Genomic DNA, 20,143 nt, shown 5'->3' on the forward strand with positions numbered 1-20,143 from the left:
GCTCAGTGGTCCCTTGAACCTTTGTTTGCAGCAAGAATCATTTCTCCTCTTCCAAAAAGATGTGGTCCCAATCAGAGAGGCCAATGAGAAGCTTTCACTGTTACAGAGATTTCCTGGGCCTCAGTTTCTAAGTCCGTAAAATAAGAACACCAAGATCCATTTTACAGAGTCATCCTTGAGGTCTTCACCTGACTAAAACCTCAGCCTCTTAAGGCCCGCCCCGGTCAGGTGTCCTCTTCCAGGGGTTTTGTTTCACTTCCAGGAGTCTGTGGTTCTTAGAATTCCCATTCAATTCTCTTCCAATTGTTTCCTCTGCCTTAATTTGAGTTAATTTGACCTGTCTTAAACTGACCACCTTAGGTAGATGGGAGCTCCATAAGGGGAAGTTCTGGAATCATCTCTCAACATCCCAGGTTTTCAAATATTGTGTTCCACACAATAGTGAAAATAATAAAGATAACAATGGCAACAGTATCAATGATTACCATTTAGTGAGGTACTGTTATTTCCCAGGCACTCAGATGAACTTTTCACTCCCTCGTTTAACAACCTAAAGATGAGGTAGATGTTCTGAGACTCAACTTACAGATAAGAAAACCAGGGTTCAAAGATTAAGTAGCTTGCTGGAGTCCAGCGGTAAATGGGCAGCTGAGATTTTTAACCCTTGCATGTCTGACTCCAAGCTGTTGGCATTACTAACTGATGGGTGGAGTCTGAGTGCTTCCCTCCCTGACCAAGTCTGTCATCCTATTTTCATAGTCATGGCATGAAAGGACACCAAGAAGAGAGATGCAGGGCCAAATTTTATTAAGACAAACTACACATATTATTTCTTATTTTATTCCTGAAAGTCCCATCATCAAGGACTGATGTCATAGGATTTCTAATCCAAGTACACTTATTTCACAAAACAAACCCATTTTAGAGATGGAAGGAGAGACATTTTTGTTTGTTTGTTTGTTTGTTTTGTTTTGTTTTGTTTTGCAGAGAGAGTCTTAATGGTGGTGCCAGATATAAGATAAAAAGGTGTTCTCTCTAGGGACCTCTGATGACCATTCTTCCCTAAATGGCCTCCCAGTCAGTCCCCTCCAACTCTCTACCCTCATCCTTCTCTCCACCCACCAATAGCAGCCACATATCAGCAGAAGGGCCTGGAGATCATGATGGGGAGCAGAGGCTAAGACACCTTCTGAGCCTTCACTCTCCTCTGCTCAACTTCTCATCTGCAAAGGCCGATGCCACTGGAAACTGTGAGTCTCAGCCCCTCCACCAGCATCTGGAGGTGAGGGCAGGAAGACACAAGTTCCTCTAAAGCTTCCTTTCCTTATTTCAGACTCCCCTCTCATTCATCCACCCTGTCAGTGTAGACACACACACACACACACACATGCATTTTAAAAAGTAATCATCTACCTATAAGTCTCAGTATCCAATTCTGAGCATCCTTCACCTTCATCCATAATGGCAACCGCCCATTATGGATGGACTGAACAGAGAAACCAGGCCAGTCCCTGGGAAGGCAGGACTTTTCCACAGTCCACAGTCACCACTGCTTTCTAGCTGTCTCATTAGGAGCACCAGGGAGACATAGAAATCACTGTGCTCTTAAAAGAGGCCCCTGCCAAGAGAGCTGGAGATTCCCTTACTGCTTCCTCGCCCCTGCTAAGCCCTCCAGGGAGATTGAGATCTGGGGGCTCCATAGCTGTCATCATGCCTCCTCTTGGCACTCTAAGTTGGCAGTCAGAAAGGGAAATAAATAGGGGGAAATAGTTTTCCAGTATTTTCTCTCTTTTTTTATTTTTATCTTCACAGCAGAATTATTTTTTCCCAAAGGGAATTTGAGAAGCACAATGCCCTCTTTGTTTTAATAAGACCTAGGGAAATTCCATTGGCCCTTGTGGCTGGTGATCTGGTCCGGATCTGAGAGAGGACGACGGCTTCTTGGGCACTCTGGTCGACAAGATCTTTAGGGGAGCACTGGGTGAAGAGCCAAGGAAGGGATGGGATGGTTTCTATCATCGGGTTGAGCTGTAAAGAGCTGCAGGATGACAGGTGGTGGCAGGGATTCCAGTGGAGCCTGTGTATATAGTCACTCCCTGGGGGAGTTTGCACCCCCATGAGCTAGTTGTCACCCTGGCAGAAGTAAAGGCTGCGGCTTCACTAAGGTAGGACATTTGCCAGAGGTACATACCAAAACACTTGTAAAGTTGAGGCTGCTGGTCAAGTTCCAAGGACCTCTTTTTAAGTAAGACTGGGTACAGGGAAGGCTGCCCAGGGCAGCCCAAGGCCACCTTAACATCACTGCAAGTTTTGACCCTTGGAGACAACAGATTCAAGAGCACATCTAATGGAAGGTCTTTGATTGATGCTCTTGATTGGCTGGGATCTTTGGGTTTTTCCTTGCAAGAAGAAGGGCGATCAGGTCAAGGAATCCATAGAGACTTGGAGAACCCATCTGGTATGTGGTTGGTATGTAAAGAGCCATTCTGTCCTTCTGGCTATCCCTCCTGTGGCTACATTTATCGCTGTTCCCTTTTCTTTCTCTTGACCAAAGAATCTGAAAACCTTCTGTGTACACTGGGTAGAGGATGGGAAAGGACAGCAGCTGGGGTAGGTAACCATGTCACTGCCTGCACTCGAAGAGATCTGGTCCTACCTTCTGGAATAAATGAGCAATGCCATGGAGACCTAAAGCCCAAAAGGAACAGAGCAGATATGAGAATGAGAGATGGGGTCAATAGGGACACATCTTCCCTCTGTGAGCTTCCTCTGTTCCCACCTGGTCCTGGATTCCACCCCAATACTAGAGGGTCACACTGATAGGTCATCTGACCTGGCCTTGCTGCTGGCCTTGCTGAGACGGCGCTTGTCGCTTGGATAGCCAATGGGAAGGCGGTGACCCGGGGAGGCCCCATTGGGTACCTCAGGCTTCTGGCCGTAATGGATGTGAATGAAGCCCTCCCCAGGAATCGCTTCCTGGCCTTGAACTTGCTCGGTGGCCAGGTTCTCGGTGTTCTGCTGCGAAGCCATCTTGTTACTGAAGGGATTGAAGAATTTGCCCCCAGGACCGTTCTCCAGGCACTGATTGAAGTCAGGGGGTGGTGTGCAGTTCTGGACCATGCTGGCAGAGGGGCCAGGAAGCTGACACTCGGCTGTGCCCTGCCGAGATCTGACAACGCGCTGTCTGATCTTCTTCCAGCCCAGGTGGTAGAGCTCAGCCAGGCTGAGGAAGAGGGACAGCGCCGCCACAGCCAGCATAAAGACGATGAAGACATTCTTCTCTGTGGGCCGGGATACGTAACAGTTGACAGGGTGGGGACAGGGACTCCTGCGGCAGACATGCAGGGTGTCCAGGAAGATCCCGTAGAGGAGGTACTGGCCCACAATGAAGGCTACCTCCATGGTCGTGCGAATCAGAATGCTGCAGACATAGGTGTTGAGCAGAGTGCCCTGGAGGACAATCCTCCCGTTCACTTCCTCCCAGCAGGACAGCTCTGCCTTCTCAGCCACTGGGTACTCATAAGAGCCAGTGGCCCGGACCTCTTTGGCCCTCTCAGCCTCCCTTAGCTTCCGCTTCTCCTGCATACGCACCGTGTGCATGGCATGGCCCATGTACACCAGCGATGGCGTGGACACAAAAATGATCTGTAGCACCCAGTAGCGGATATGCGAGATGGGGAAGGCTTGGTCGTAGCAGACGTTCCCGCAGCCGGGCTGCATGGTATCACATTGGAAGTCGGCCTGCTCATCCCCCCAGGATGACTCGGCAGCCGTGCCCAACACCAGCATGCGGAATATGAAGAGGACGGTGAGCCAGACCTTGCCGATCACTGTAGAGTGCTTGTGTACTTCCTCCAGGAACTCTCCCAGGAAGCTCCAGTCACCCATCCTGACTCAGCAGGAGACAGCCACCAGGACTTCTGCAAATGGGGCAGAGAGAAAGAGAGAAAAGGAGAGGGATGCTTCTGCAAAGTCTGGACAGTCTGGGGCTCCACCGATCCATTCTTTAAGAAAGTGCAACTCATGAGCCAAATTCACCTGAAAAGCTCTCTTTTTTCCAGGCCAGCAAAAGGAAAAGGAGATCGAAGTTTAAAAATGGTTGTGTTAGCAAGATGAGAGTGATTCCCACACTTGAATGGATCTAGAAATCAACTGAGGAGCCTGTTATGAGTGGGTTCTGTGCTGTTACCTCTGGAGAGTCGGCTTTGGGAGGTCTGGGGCTGCCCCTGGAACCGGGATCTGCCCCAAACAGCCCAGGTTACTCTGAGGTAGACAGTGCAAAGCCCACGCCTGGAGAAACACTGGTGAAGAAGGAAGCACAAAGGACTGCTCTCTGCTCTCGCCATTCTGGCCCTGTGTCTCACTGAGTCTGCCTCCTTGTCTGTAAAATGGGGATGGAAAACAGCTGCCTCAGAATTTCAAGGGTGAGGTACATGATATGTTGGGGATCATAACTCAAATGTTCCATATGTTTGAAAGGGCATCAAGTGAAAGAATTATTTTGGTTCCAGAAGGAACTGAGTGGAGAGGAAGGAATGGGGACGGCGGCAAGTCCGGCCTCTCAGAATGCGTCCCCTAACCTTCAGAACCATCCCCAGCTGTACTGGGAGATGGCAAACAAAAACCAGCTCTGGGTGCTGCTGATGAGTGCTCGGGTTCTTGCAGCTGGGAGGCAGCTGGCGATGCCAATCTCCCACACCTTGGGGCAGTGCAGCCCTTCCAGGGGTATGGCTCCTCGTCCTCCTGCAGAAGGTCCCCATGCACAGACCTGCTCATCCAGAATAAATGCCCCAAACCATTTTGTCCCACACAGAACCTTCTCTCAGCAGGCCCTTTCTTGCTTCTCCAGCCTGATTCCTTGTCTGTCCCCATTAGTTCCTTTTGTACTGCCTGCCACATCCTGGAAGATTCCCAGATGCCCTCTTCCCAGCCACCTTCCACATAACCGCCCCCCCCCCAACCCCCAGCTAGATCCTTATTAACCCTCAGAACTTAACCCTGTCGTGGTTCCCTGCAGCCCTCCCTGCTCCTCCAAGCTGAACCTCTTCAGCTTCTGTGGTGGCTTTAGGGACACTTGGTTCCCTCCTAGCACTTGTCTTCTTGTTTTGTGGCCCTCTGCCTGTCTGTGTTCTTCTAGTGGGGGCTCCTTGATCACAGAGATAGCCTGTATAATCTTCACCTGGCCCAGAGCCTGGACTGGAGTGGATAATCTTAGGGAATCTTAGTTGAGTGAATAAAGGGTGGCAGGCTCTGATTGGCAAATCAGTTCCCTATTCCTTGCCTGCCATCCGTTAGCAGGGTGAAAAGACCAGATTTCACTTTCTCAGTCTCTTCTGCAGTTAGATCTAGTCAGTCAGGTATGGTGAGAGTCTATGTAGAGGGAGTGCTCTAGAAACTGTTTTCCATCCCCCAATAAATGGAGGGAGTCTCACTGGAGGTCCCCCTGCCCACCACCCCGACTACTTCCTGCCCATGGACAGGACTATTTGAGCCAAGATGTCTGAGGTTGTCCAGAAAGTCTCAGAAATGCCAACTAATGTCCTGAGACCTCTGAATCAGCTCTTGAATCTCCTACCTCAGAATTCTTACTTGATGAGCAATAAATGTCCTTATGGCTTAAGCCTCTAACCAATCCTAATCAACAGAATGACCAAAAATAAAAATAAAGAGAAAGAGGAGGGAACTGAATTACAAATATTCCATTTTTGTGATCCTAAAACCTTAGAATCTAATGGGATCTTAGAGATTGTCAGGTTCACACCTTGACCTTCACATCTTTGCTGTCAGTATGCCCCTGGTTCCTATCCAAACACTCTTTATGCAGATAAAGGACAGTGTGGGTTGCCATATTTCATGGTGCAGGCTTTCTTGACTCCTGAGTTGATACCTTGACAGAGACCAGGCCCCTGGCCCTGTTTTCTCCCAGGCCCCCACTCCCCAACCCTCAGAGTCCACACATGAGTGGAAAGGGCCTTATCTCTGTCCCCCTCCATGTCAAAGACTCATCCAGGTCTTGAAGCCTTTCCTCTAGTTTGTGTTCAGACATCTGTCCTTTCCCCTAGGTGGTGAAGGGTCCCCCTCCCTTAGCCTCCAAATGTGGAAAACTGTGGAGCGTCTGCTCAGAAGGAAAATGGCTGATTAGATAAGAGTGCGAATGGTCTGTCATCTCTTCTGGGCACGTGCATAGTGTTCAGCACCTCCAGGGTCATCCACACAACATGCAGGGACCAGGATGTGCTGAGTGTCTGAGAGAGGGGAGGGCGAGAAGGAGAGGGAGAGAACGGGGGAAAAAAGAACAAAAAGAGGGGAAAGACAAGCAGGAGTTTGGAATGGAAAAAGAGAGACCATGTAGTGGTTAAGCAAATATAGTTTGGGGATAGCTAAGTGGAGTTCAAGTCCCTATCAATATCGCTGAGCTTGGAGAAGCTACTGGATCTGTAGCTCAATTTCCCTCACTGCAAAATGAAGATACTATTATTTAGCTCATCCAGTGTTAGGAAGTAATGTATAAAAAGCACTTAGCACAGTGCTCAGTGTATAAGAACTAAAGAATAATTCCTTGCCTTTGCTAGCAAAAAGTGGTGAGGGAGGACAGGAATGGAGAAGGAGGGAGAGAGAGAGAGAAAGTAGAGAGAAGTGCATTACAGAGAAGAGAGAAACAGATGAAAAAGCAAAAGGGGGGGGAAAGTGAAAGGGAAACAGAAATGGAAAGTAAAAAGAAACAAGAAAAAGGGAAACAAGTGTCATATTCTTCCAAAATCTGGGGCAAATTTTCCAAACTGTCCTCAATCCCTGAAGACTTTTCCCTTGACCTTCTGACTCTGCCACTCATTCCTTGCAAGTCCCCCAGGAGGTCTAAAAATAGGGCCAGGCAAAGAATGTGATGCTTTGGTCTGGTCTGCCAAGAGGCTTGCGGCTGACCCCCTCCCTTGTGGTGCAAGGAATCCCACCTGGAAGAAGGAAAGCAAGCGTACAAGAAAGAAACATCATGGAAGAGGAGAAAGACAGTGACATTGAGAGGCTGCCTCATGGGGAGGGAAAAACACTAGCTGATGAGGTGGGGGTGGGGCAGACCCCATGCACCCCGGTGACAGCAAATAGGGTACAGGACAAGTCTCACTTGTGACTTCCTGATGACCCAGGCGAGGTCAGAGAAACTTAAAGTTGCTACCAAGTACCAGCTGCTCAGTTTTTAATATGAAAGTCAGTTTCCCAGCTACACTGTGTCCCTTCGGGTCCCCCACAACCTCAGCCAAAGAAATATGTAAATTAATACCCACTGAGTTTACTGGGTGTAGAGCATATAAAATGCTTTGTAGATTATTATCTGTTTCTTGGCAGGAAGTATATTAGGAGGGGCAAAGGAAGCTGCCCATGCCATGAATAAATTCTATCAAATACAATGGTAATAATATACCTCACTGCTTTAGCTAAGATCTTCACTGCCTTCCTACTGCTTATAAAGTTCAGACTCTTTAACTTGTGCTTGAGATCCTCCACAGCACAGTTCAGTCCTGTCTTCTTCCCTGTTCCTCTCACATACTCCATTTTTAAGCTACATTACTCCCATACACGTGTACATGGCCCACACCTTTTTACCTCTTTGTCTCAGCTTCCTCATACCCCCTCTACCTACCAGGTCCTTCTTCCCTTTCATCCATTCAATTTAATATGAATGGTTACCAGGTATCATGCAAGGCCCTTAAAGCACAGCAGTTAAAAAGTAAAACTAAGAGTCCCTGACTTTACTGAACTTAACTGCCTTTATATCCCTGACATTGCAATAAAGCATGATGTGTGTTAACATTAAGAGAGTGCTGTGGGAACACATGGCAGAAGGTTACTCTGGCTTAGGGCGTTGGGGAGGGCCTTCTAAGGAGCCCTGAGTAATTAAATTCTACAGCCCTTTGCAACTGATACAAGTTCTGAAGTCCCCAAGGCAAAAGAGATGGTCCCTAGAACCCAGTCCCTAGAACATCCCCACTCTGTAGTTTCTTCACTCAAAAACCTTCAGCATCTTCTTTCAGCATGTCATATCCTGGGACAAAACAAACATTTGGAGGAGTCACCAAGGAACTTGTTTGGTAATAGTGACATGGCACTTGGATAAGAGGGAAAGGGCCAAAAGAAGGCTATTGTGTATAGTGAACATGGATCATTTTATTCCCTTACTTTGTGTATTATATGACTACAAATAAAATTCAGGTACCTACATTCCCAACCCAGTGTTAGCATTTCTGCCTCCCAACACAGCCAGTGTCTTCAAAGAAAACTAACTTAGAGCAACCTTGGTTAACATAAACTCATAGCTAGGACTTCCTCCTCTGGCCCCACATATGTAGGCAGAAATGGAGAATTCTTTTCTCAAATTGATCTCAGCCCATTTTGACAATAAAGACTCCACATTACTGTTCAGCATGTAGGATACAGGCACACTTACATGTTGCCTTACACTGATTTTCCAAAATTTTCATTCTAACAGCCAACCCACAAGTACTTTTTTGAGTCCCTGCTATGTGCCTATCACTATTCTGGGTACTGAAAATAATATCTAGGGGGTACCAGACCTGGCACATACTATGCATTCATAGTATAAAATCAGGCCCAATTCCTGCCTTCAAGGATTTAACAGCTTTTCCCTTCAAATGAGTAATAGACTTCTCAAGTCAAAAACCCTGTCTTCTACTTTGTATTCTTAATGCATTAAGATCTCACAATAGGCACATAATAAATGCTTTCTTAATGATTGAAAAAAATGTTTGACCCAGCAGTAAGATTACAGAGAGATCCTATGGAGGGTCAAATCTTCCTTCTCATGTCCAACAATAAAAAAGAAAACCTTACCGGGGCCCATGGGTATCTTAGTCAGTTAAGTGTCCAACTCTTGATTTCAGCTCAGGTCATGATCTCAGCGTTGTGAAATGGAGCCCCATTTCAGACTCTGTGCTGGGCATGGAGCCTGCTTAAGATTCTCTCCCTCTCGCTTTTCTCCTCCCCACCTCTCTTTTTCTCTTGTCCGTTCTCTAAAATAAAATAAGTAAGTAAAACCTTATACAGTTCAAGATGTGCTTCTCCTCCCTTCTCTTATTGACCCCAAGAAGGTGGGGCCATATTTGTTTTGTTCACGACTGGCTACCTTAGGACATACAGACACTCAGTTTCTATTGTTGAATGGAAACATGCTCATAGTTATGAGGATTTTTATGCCTTTTGGGGTGCTGGTTATTGCCTCTGTTTTGCAGAGAAGGAGACATCTACAGAAGGTAAGAGATTTGCTCAAAGAAATGAAGACGAATAGAGGTAGAACCTAGACCACTTCAGAGTTCCTGATCAAGTCTGGGGCACACCAGAAAATGTCCCTCCATCCTCCTTCTAGGGGTGAAGTGCATCAATTCTTATGTCTCCCCACCTCAGAGCTTGAAGTTCCAGCAGTGAGTTATTTGAGACATGACTGCCATTTAGTGCTAAAGCCTGGGGGTCGGTTTTTAAGCAATCAAGCAAATGTTTATGATGGTCTCCTGATGTGACCAGCACTTGATATGAGGTGCTGAGGGGATTATGGGAAAGTTCAATTCAGTTCACCTTCACAAACATTTACTGAGTGTCTACTTATGTGATAGAAGTTAGGAACCCAAAGATCAGAAAGACTCTGGGTTGAAGGAACTCACTGTCCAGTGAGGGATACAAACACAACCAACTGTGCAAATATTCTGGGCTTCTCCAAAGAGGCAACCCTTGAATTGGAGTTAGGTGGAGGTGAAGTCTATAGAGGTGAGAGGTAGGGGGAGAGAGGAGGTGTGGGAGAGATGGGGGCATTCCAGACAAAGGCAACCACGTGAATAAACCCACCAAGTGAAAACCAGCATGGTATTAGAGGACAATGAGCAGAACAAAGGGGTGGTCTGCAGAATAGGCAGAAGCAGATTATGGAGGGCTTTGAGGCCATGCCAGGAGTTTGGAGTAGTTAGCAACCCTTACATAGACCATGTTCAGTACATGACTTGTTCCTGTGGGCAGACCCTAATGGTACACAGCTCTGAAATGGGGTGGGGACATAAAGCATGGCACAGTCAATAATCACCCTGCTGGTGGCAGTCCTTTGGTAGTGGCTGCAGCATAAACTAGGCAGGCTGCAGGTGACAGGTTCGTCCAGCACACTGCTAAAACAACACCCTGTCTCTCCTGCTCAAGAAAGCATATCGCAAGGGAACAAGAGACTACCATAGAGATGCCTTGAAAATTCTCTTCTATTGATTCTAATTCTGTCCTCTGGAGCCACACTTAACAGCCTTTCTAATTTCTGTGTCCCCCACCCCCACACCAAGTCAGCAGCTGGGCCTTGGACTGAACTGTAAAACCATTGGGTTTTCAAATACATAATGAAAATGATTTGCTCTACTGGCTATGTATTCTCTCTCCAACTCTACCCTGAGCTCCTTGAAGACAAGGTCCATATCTGTTCATCACTGTATCCTCCTCCTAAGTCCCACGACCCCCTCTTCCCTCTTGGTGCTTAAGACTGTACCTTACACCTGGTTGGTTGATTTGTGCACCTTTAAAAATCAACAACAGTAAATAAATTACAGCATTAAGCTCACTCAAAACACCTAATGCGGGCGCCTGAATGGCTCAGTGGGTTAAAGCCTCTGCCTTAGGCTCAGATCATGATCTCTGGGTTCTGGGATCGAGCCCCACATCAGGCTCTCTGCTCAGTAGAGAGCCTGCTTCCCTTCCTCTCTCTCTGCCTGCTTGTGATCTCTGTCTGACAAATAAATAAATAAAATCTTTAAAAACAAAACAAAAACACCTAATGCCAGTAGAGGGGCTCCCTGGGAAGTGACCTTAGGGCACCTGCACAGTGAATGTGGTGACCAGAACAGCAGGAGACTAAAGCTGCTGAGCCTTCCTTCTGCCTTTGACCGAGCCCTCAGCTCAGCCAGGCAGGACTGGATGGATCTAAAGCAGAGACACATCTGTTCACCATGGACTATTTCTTCTCCACCTCCTCCCCACATATCACTGGGGCGCTCACTCAAGTTTGTCAAAATTAGATTATAAGACCACTCTACAGAGTCTGAGTCTAATTCTGGACAATGACACATGTTCTGTATTATCTAACAGATCTCTGGTTCTCAGTAAAGGTTGTTATTCACAGTAATGATAACAGCATTCTGGGCCCATGCTATAATTCTGCTCATCACACAGTGGAATGTGGCACAGAGCAGGGTTGACTTGCTTCCCAATTCAGAGAATTCTGTTGTAAAAGGACCCAAAGGGCCTCACTTAATAAATGATCCTTGGACACAGTATCATGTCAGTGCAGCTCAGTGCAGAAAGTGTTTATTGAGCTCTCCTGCTATGCCAGAAATCAGAGGTGGCTTTATAATGTAAAGCACTAAGTATAACACCATCTCAGAACTCTTCGGCACCTTCCTTTTTCATTAATACATGCTTTTCTGACCTACCCTCCCCCTCAATAGCTTCTCACTAAAATGGAGAGGCACAGGGAGGATTGCACAAGAAAGTGGTCTTGATCTTCAACTACTCCAGCAATCTTCGTGACCCTTGGAGATTCTCTGCTCCATTTTCTAATTTACCTAAACTTACACAACAAGAAACTCTGAATCTAGGTAATAATGATAATAATAAAATTAAATTATTGAGACCTCTCTATGTGCCAGATGTTCTGCAAGTTTCTTGATATATTTTTTTTCTCATTTGATTGTCCCAACAATGGAGCAAGCAAGGCTCATCCCCAGCCCCTTTGTACCGGCTCAGGGAGGTTGGCAGAGCAACACCACTTGAGGGGGACTTGCTGGCAAGTGGTGGAGTTGACATCAAACCAAGCTCTAGTCTTGTCTGACAGCAGTACGCCTGCCTTCACAACTGTGCTAGATCCCATCTAAATGACCTAAAGTTCCTTTCCTTAAAAATCCTTACCAGTCAGAGGGTGGCCACTTTGACACAAGGTGAGTGCTGCAGGGAGGTTTTCAAGGTGACTGCTAGAATCGGGAGTCGATTCGAAGTTCTTGGGGGTAATTCTTACATTTAGGACTTCCACTCCTCTCCTGACTGCTATTTGGGGATTGCCTTTTCAACCTCAGGGGACACAACCAAACGGGTCCTACAGCCAAGTGGGCAACTTCCTCAGAAGTCCAGTGGGGGCTTCCACCCCTGAACCTTGATCACTGAAGAAAGGAGAGGGAGACAGAGATGAGAAAGAAGCAGGAGACAGATGGAGGAGATGAAGTGTCACTTTGGTTTTCCTTTGACTCCAGCCAATGGCAGATAATTAGCCTTTCTTTCTATGTCATTATTTTATTCTAGCAAGGACAGAGTGGTCTGCTCAGAAACACTCTGCTGATAGACAGTTGTTTCAAAGCCAAGGAGGTGGAACAGAGCAAAGTGGAGAAGGACAATTATGCTGAGATACGTAATTTTCTTGTTAAATTGTTGGAAGAAGAAATATTTACAAGAAGTAGGTGGGAAGTGGTGGCCAAATGGAGATATTCAACAATGAAATATTAGGAGGTCCTTATTAAGTACCCTGAAAAGGTTGATTAAAACCTATGAAGTTATTAATGAAAATTATATTTATGAGACACTTAGATTTCTTTAATATTTCCACCATTTTTCATGGATTCATAGGAAAGGAATCTAGATATCAAGCAAAATCAATCCCTTATTTTTATACAAGCTGAAGACCAGGGTCCAGGGAAATTAAGTACTAGTGATAACAGATAACACGAATTTGAGTGTTTTCCACGTATGAAGCATTTTACAACTATACTTTTAACCTTTATTAATTCTGCTAGGAAAGTAGTTATTATCCCATTTTACAGCTGAGAACACTGAGGCTCAGAGGTAGCAAATGCTGCATAAGGGACTTGCCGTCAATCTGCCTAACTGCAAAGCCTACCTTCCCACTGTGTCTTTAAAAGGGAAAGAAAAATCAAAGAGGCCCCAGTTCTGACAGCTAGTGACAAACGTGTGACCAGAACTCTGTCCAGTCTCTGAACTCCACGAGCAGGGCTTTTCCCACTCTCCCGTAAGAGGCCCTGGGTTTTTCCTTTCAGCCCCTGGCTTCTTGGCTGGCCATCCCTTGCTGATGCTGTTCCTAGAATTAATGATTCCATCGACGCCCGTGGCCCACAGTGGTCAGGATTCCCAGACTCTTCAGCATCTGCCACCATTTGGCCAGAATTCACATATAGAAAGTTATTTCCTTTTTTAGCCACTAAGTGCTCTTGGCTGCAGCCGTGTCTGCTGCCGGGTTTTCAGCTGGCCAGACAACAGACTCTGGTGTTTCATTGATGTCAAATCATAACAAGAACCACTGAAACAAAAATAGGAGGTGGGCCTTGTGTTTCCTGAAGAGTAGTGGGATTCGAACCCTGCCTCCACTCACCAATTGTGTGCCCTTAGGCAAGTCACTCAACCTGTATGTTTCCTCCTCATCTGAAAAGAAGGAATGTTTACTCATGGGGATTCAACAGTATGTGGATGTATGGAAGGTGCTCGAACAGTACCGGGCACATAATAGACAGTCAGGTTAGTTCCTTGTTTTCTTTTCTGACATTTCCAGTAAAGACTCCTCTCAAGCATGATCCAACTAGCCAACCTGATACAGAATTTGGCAGTGCAGCAGCCTGGTGAGAGCGACCCAACAAGCACGGTCACGGGGCACCGCGTGGGAAAGGTGAGGAACACATGGGTGATGGGAAGGATATTAAGTTCACTGTACATCTGTTATTTCACTAGGCGTGCAGACCTTCGGGGGCAAGCATGGAGAAGGAGGGAGGTACGGGGTCTCACTGAGATCAGGCCCCTCTCATTCTCGTAATTGGTTCAGCCTGGTTCTGGACTTTGGGCCTGGAGATGGACTTCATTTGAGTCCACATTATAAAATGTGTGCTTCATTATAATCCCTGGTTTCTGAAAAGCTGCAGCACTTTTGAATCTGTTCATCAACCAGTCCAAAGGCACATCCACTAGGGTAGGTTTGAAGCTGGCTCGGTTCTACTTGGAAGAGAAATCGGTGACCTGCAGAGGAGGGCCATCCCGACCCCTAACCACATCTGCCCTCTCCTGAAGTTCTGAATCATGAAAATCCCAGGATGAATTAAGATCCTGGAAATTATCTGTGAACAAGAGCCTTGAAAGAAAGGCTCTTCTGAGTCTCAGCTCTTTCTCTGTGGCTCTGGATGAGACATTCCGCTCCCTGAGCCTCAGTTTGCTTGTGTATAAGAGAAAGCAATTGAGCTGGATGGCTGCTAAGTTAGAACATCTGGGGAGTTTGTGACTTGACCAATTGCGATAGCATGGCAAGTCAGTGGCAAAGCCAAAAGGCAAAGCTAGATTTTCTAACCGCCCCCAGCTTAGAGGTCAGCAAAAGTTGTCCCAGGGGAAAAAAAAAATATCTGCGATCATAAAAAGCAAGCAGTACCTTCTCAGAATTCCATGTCGTGGGGGAGGCTTTTCCATCAAATGAGATGTAGTTCCAAGATATGGGCTGAGGACCAGCTAACCTGGATTCTACCCTATTGTTCCATTGTTCACTGAGCACTTAATATAAAATAGCCATTTTATTTATTTATTTATTTATTTTATTAAAGATTCTATTTATTTATTTGACAGACAGAGATCACAAGTAGGCAGAGAGGAGGAGGCATACTCCCTGCCGAGCAGAGATCCTGATGCGGGGCTCCATCCCAGGACCCTGGGATCATGACCTGTGCCAAAGGCAGAGGCTTTAACCCACTGAGCCACCAAGTCACCCCTAAAATGGTCATTTTAAATACAGGTTTCCCCCACCATATCGGGCTCCCTGCTTGAAGGGAGCCTACTTCTTCCTCTGCCTCTGCTCCTCTGCCCGCTTATGTGTGCACTCTGTCAAATAAATAAGTAAAATCCTAAAAAAAAAAGAAAAGAAAAGAAAATATGAAGTGGTGTAGAGCACATATTGGATAGTGGGGAAAACTGTGTGTTATTTTATTTAATCTTCACAAAACCTTACAAGGAAGACATTTATAAACTTCTTTGACAGATGAAGAAACTAAGGCTCAGAGACGTTAAATAATTTGCCCCAAGCCACACAGCTGAAATTCTAACCCAAATATGATTCCAGATGCCCAGGCTCTTCCTTCTGCCCCATCCCTGAATTAGATAAACTCTAAGATCCCTCTGTGCTATTTCAATACCCCTGATTCTGAGACCTCCTGACTCCTTTTCCTTATGAAAGTGAGTGGATTGTTGAAGGTTGAATTTTTTTTTTTCCCATGATATGCTAATATCCAGAAACAACTGAATGACCAAGTGGCACCAAGCTGTCATTCTCCAGGAATCTAGAAAGGGAATTCTGGCTCTAGAAAGGGAATTGGTTTCTTTTCTAGGAGACTTGAAGCTTTCCTGGGCATCTCTCCCTTTGGTCAGCTTAATCTTCGAGCCCAAGGTGGAGCCAGCTGGCACAGAGACCTGCGAGAATCCCAGGTGGGTGAGGTCTTCCCTGAGACAGGGAGCAGAGCCTGGGCCTTGGGTCTCGCTGACCCTGAGGACTCCAGGTCTCCTGACTAATCCAGGCAGATAGGCTCCCTGTTCTGCTTTCAGTGGCTGCAGTGGAATCAGCCAGTCCCCAAGAGGCCAGGCTGCAGTGTGGTAGTCCAGCAGGCTGCCAGAGCCCCCAAACCTTCCACTGCACATACCCCTCAACAACCAGCAGTGATAATGAGGAGCAGGTGGGCAAGTGAGAATTCCTGCCAGAAAACAAGATCGTAGAGATACTTAAATGGAAGAGGCAGGGAGGCCTGGGGACAAATGGAGGTTCAGAGAACACAGCTGAGGACAGAAGTCCGAAGGGCCCTAGGAATGAGTGAGCACAGCAGGACATTCTCCCAATCAAATTGCGTGACTCATTGCGTCATCCCTCATGGGTCACTTTCCTTTCCTCTGCTTTGTTTTCCCTATTAGTGGAAGAATTGGACAGGCAATCTCACAGACCTTTTCCAGTCCTAATGGCCTAGGACTTTTGGCCAGGGTAAGGAGAGGGGACAGGAGTGAAGCAGCTGGGGGCAAGAAGAACCACCAGTTTCAAGAGTCCAGTGAGAGCATCCTTGGTGTGCTAAGGCTGTGGCAAAGCCAGGCACCATGACTGTTACTGACGTGGCTTGATGAACTGCATGGATCTGACTGAAGGGATAGCCAGTGGGTACCAGTCTGGAAGCCAGGAAACACACTTCTGGGTTTCCTCCACCATGGACACTGTGGTCAGGGGACTGCTTCTCGGCGGCTGCTGAATAAGGAGAAGATGGGGAGAGATGGCCAGGGGAGCAGGCTCCAAACAGCTCCACTGCCCTGGGGAACCTGCTGGAAGGTGGAAAGTTCAGAGCCGTCCTTCGAGAGCCGTGAATCAGGGTCTTGGGCTGAACTGGGGCTCTGGAGGCTTTGGGTGGAAAAGAGGAAGGCCCGCTGATATGAAAGTCAGGCTGCGGTGCCTATAAATACCAGCCTGTGTCCCCAGTGGTGAGCCATGCCACCTGGCTAATGAGGGTGCCACATCGCCACATATAGGCTTTTGTCTCTTCTCCAGTTTTGCTAGATTTCTCCTGGGTCTCCTGACTCCCCGGCCAGTGCTCCTTGCTCTGCCCTTCCTTTCCTCCGGCCAGTCAGACTCAGTGGGCCAGACCCTTATGAGACGTTGAGGAGGAAAAACCAGGAATCCCTCCATTATGATGGCATACCGGAAGGGGGAATCGAGTTAAAAGTGAACAAAGGCATAGTACAGATGTAAAATCCTTGTGACGAGCTTCCCCTTGCCATGATTCCAAGGAATACTTGAGCCTAAGGAATCATAACCTTGCACAGCATTACTGCTGAATGGAACCGGAGGGATCCTTCTATTTCAAACCCCTCATTTTCTTTTTGAAAGTAGACTCCACGCTGTAGTAGACACACGACCCTGAGATCAAGATCTGAGCCGAGATCAAGAGTGGCACACTTTACCAGCTGAGCTACCCAGGTGCCCCACAAACCCCTCATTTTCTAGATGGGGAAACTGAGGCCCAGAATGGGGAAGGGTCTGGTGCCAGGACACACAGCCACTCAGGGCACAAGAACCCGGGTTCTTTCACCACATGCTCAGGAAAGAGGTCAGGGAGCCCACAGAAACCTTTGTGCCCGCGGGCGGCCGTCTACCTCACCCTGTACCCAGGAGGAAAGGCGGCCTTCAGTGACACCTCTCTCCTCTTCCCGTCTGGATCGTCACCAGCCTCTTGCCTCTGACAGCGACAGTGAGTGGCAGGCCAGCCGGCTCACAGCGCACAGCGGGGACATGATATTCTGCAGGAAATTAAGCACGGAATATTTTTAAACCACCCAACACGCCTTGGGGGGTGGGGATCAAAACACTCCCCTAGATGCGGTGGAAGGCAGTTGGAAAAAGATTCCAAGCCTAGAGGAAGCACCACAATACAGTGATGGTTTTTGTTTTTAAGGGCCAATTTCATCTTAACAAAAGTTCTTGGAAATGAACTGCTAAGCTACTTAGAAGATGCCCCTGGAGGGCAGCCACTCGGCCAGAGGTAGACCGGCTCCAAGGGCCCTCCTCCACTCACACTTCAGCAGATCCTTAGAAATCAAGTGAGTAACTTATCTGCTGCTTTACCATCCTCCTCCGCCGTATATCCCAACCTCACCGTGGCAGGGACTCGTGAGGGGTAGGGAAGAAGCCCCCAGGACAGAGAAGGAGCTCTGGTTCTTGTCCAGCCTGGAACTCCAGGCTCTCTCTTCTGGCTCCTTCCCATCAACTGAGAGTTTCATCTCTTAAAAGCACGTCTATCCTTACCTTCTCCCCAGTCCTTCTCTCTGGAATTTCCACAGGCTTCCCTGGTCCTGGGTTCCCGGCTGCCTCCTCCGCTGCCCACTCCGCCCAGCTCTCACTCAGCCTGTCAGTTGCTCTCCCACCCCCTTTTGACTCGAGTCCGTCGCCCTCCCTCCTCCCACTTCTTCCTACTCTTTCACTCTCCACCCCCTTCCCCCCAGGTCCCTCCCTCCCTGCTCTCCCCCGTGTTCTTAGAATCTTTGCTCACTTCAAAAGTTTTCTTCCCTCTGCCTCCCTGCAGTCTCTCTTCACCACTCTCCTCTCCAGGAGACAGGAGAGGGAGTCTTCCTCCTCCCCCACGGCCCTCCACTGTCATTGTCGCTACAGTCCTGGCACCCTCACTCTCCTTCATGCGGGCGACACACTGCCTCCCTAGTCTCTGCAGAGCCTCCACAGGCTCCTCGGGCCAGGGCTGTCCTGGGGCCTCAGGGGAAAACTAGCATTACCTAAGAGGTCTCGCTTCTCCATCCTTTATCTACTGTCAGAGAAAAAGAATGCTCCCTCGAGAAACAGGTCTTTTGGGGACCTCCATTATGTCCTCATCAGTGAGCTGTACAGCAACCAGCATAGGAAACAGTCTCACAACTCACAAGCACCAGCACCCAGCATAGACACCAGGGGTAACTGGAAAGTTCCAAAGGACAGGGAGAGGGCACCATCACTGACCAGGATCATACTCCCTTCACCCCCTTCTCTAAAGAAAAGAGAGCACCTTCTATGTGCCCAACATTGGGCTAGACTATATATATATATATATTCTATTTTTATTTCACTCAGTCATTCCAGTTTCCAATTTTATACAGTAGACATTTCTACATTTGAGGAAACCCAATCATGGTGACCCAGTTGGTAAACGGTAAAGTCTGGATCAGGAGTTTTAGTCAAAGCCAAAATTCACCTCTGTGCTCCTCCCACAAAGGCATACAGCTTCCCAGCTGGAATCCAGTAAATGGAGGTAAGCTTATCTCTTGTTAGAAGGTACATCACAAGCAAGCAAATTCAGAAACTGGGAGGCATCTCTTCCCCTCAAACTCCCTTCATTCCCAACCTTCAGCTTAGCCATAGACCTCGTTAGAGTGTGATAAATATCAACAAAAGAGGTTGCTCTGAGTAGACTGAGCCCAGACAAACCAATGACCAAGAGCCCACATGCTGTGACAGTGAGAAGAAAACGCCAGATGTCATCTGGAACGCCATGGAAACTGAGGCTCAGGGAGTCAAGGCCACCTGTCAGTGTCACACATGGTAGTATAAGTGGCAGATGCCCCACATCATCACCATCACACACAGCACTGCTCACACACATTTCAACATTTTGCGAGAACTGTTTGTTTCTTTAGTGGTGATAGTTTTTGAGGGTGAATAAGTTTAGAGTCGGCAACAGGGGAGAATGTGGGGCCAAACTTCCTATGTCCAGGGAGGCAGCAGCCCTGTGGACAATAAATTCTGGACTCTGGATTCCTTAGTCAGAGTTTCACGCTTTTTAACTTGTTGTTGTTTGTTTGTTTTGTTCTTTGCTATGTAGCAGCAGATTCCTGAGCCAGCCTGTCTGGGTTTGAATTGGGGCTCTACTGCTCACTAGCCAGGTAATACTGAGCAAGTTAACTTAACTTCTGTGCATCTCAATTTTACAAATTGGGGCTAATAATAACTACCTCCCAGGGTTGTCATGAGGACTGCTGAGTATCTGGAAAGCACTTAGGACAATGTCTGGTGCATGCTAACTGCCGTGGATATGACTGCACAAGCAACACAATATATTTGCAGTCTCCTCCTGCCTGTACCACAATAGCTGGGCCAAGTTCCGAGGGTAGAATTTGCCACTGAAACCATAGAGAGCTCTGGGGACACCAGTTTCTTCTCCACAACAGAGATTACCCCTGCACTATGGCTTTGTCACTACATCTTAGCCACTCTATCAAACCTGGAGGCTCCCAGAAATGCCTGGTTATCATCTCCACCCAGAAGATGGGCCAGTTAAAGAACACATAAGTCTCAGCTGGGAGATAATCTGAGAGTGAGGAAGGGTTAGTGAGGTATTCATTCCTAGATCACTGGCTGCCAAAGGAGAGTCTAGCTGGGATTACAGCTGGGGATGAAGGGAGAATGCCATTTTCCTCTGAATCCCCTGAAGGGGAGAACTGGCAAGATGTAGGCATGCCCATGATCTGGGATAGAGCACAGGGCACAGAAGGTAGATGCTCTCACCCTGCTTGGCAGGTAGAGAAATAAGGCAGTGAAGAAACTGGATAGGCTGCTAGAGGTGAC

General features: G+C 47.5%; 1 protein-coding gene across 2 annotated transcripts; it reads right to left on the reverse strand.

Annotated features, from left to right (window-relative positions):
- Positions 1–785: 785 nt before the first annotated feature.
- GJA5 (gap junction protein alpha 5) lies at positions 786–17,978 on the reverse strand. Of its 2 annotated transcripts, XM_059136371.1 has the most exons (3): positions 17,840–17,962; positions 17,196–17,334; positions 786–3,920 (listed from the first exon to the last, which is right to left on the reverse strand). In XM_059136371.1, the coding sequence occupies exon 3, from the start codon at positions 3,886–3,888 to the stop codon at positions 2,812–2,814; it is 1,077 nt and encodes a 358-aa protein (XP_058992354.1). In that variant the 5' UTR covers positions 3,889–3,920; positions 17,196–17,334; positions 17,840–17,962; the 3' UTR covers positions 786–2,811. The 2 variants fall into 2 exon arrangements, with proteins under 2 accessions (XP_058992354.1, XP_058992353.1); XM_059136370.1 differs by lacking the exon at positions 17,196–17,334 and having other exon boundaries at positions 17,840–17,978.
- Positions 17,979–20,143: the final 2,165 nt, after the last annotated feature.

Source organism: Mustela lutreola, chromosome 10, assembly GCF_030435805.1.
Source record: "Mustela lutreola isolate mMusLut2 chromosome 10, mMusLut2.pri, whole genome shotgun sequence".
NCBI lineage: Eukaryota > Metazoa > Chordata > Mammalia > Carnivora > Mustelidae > Mustela > Mustela lutreola.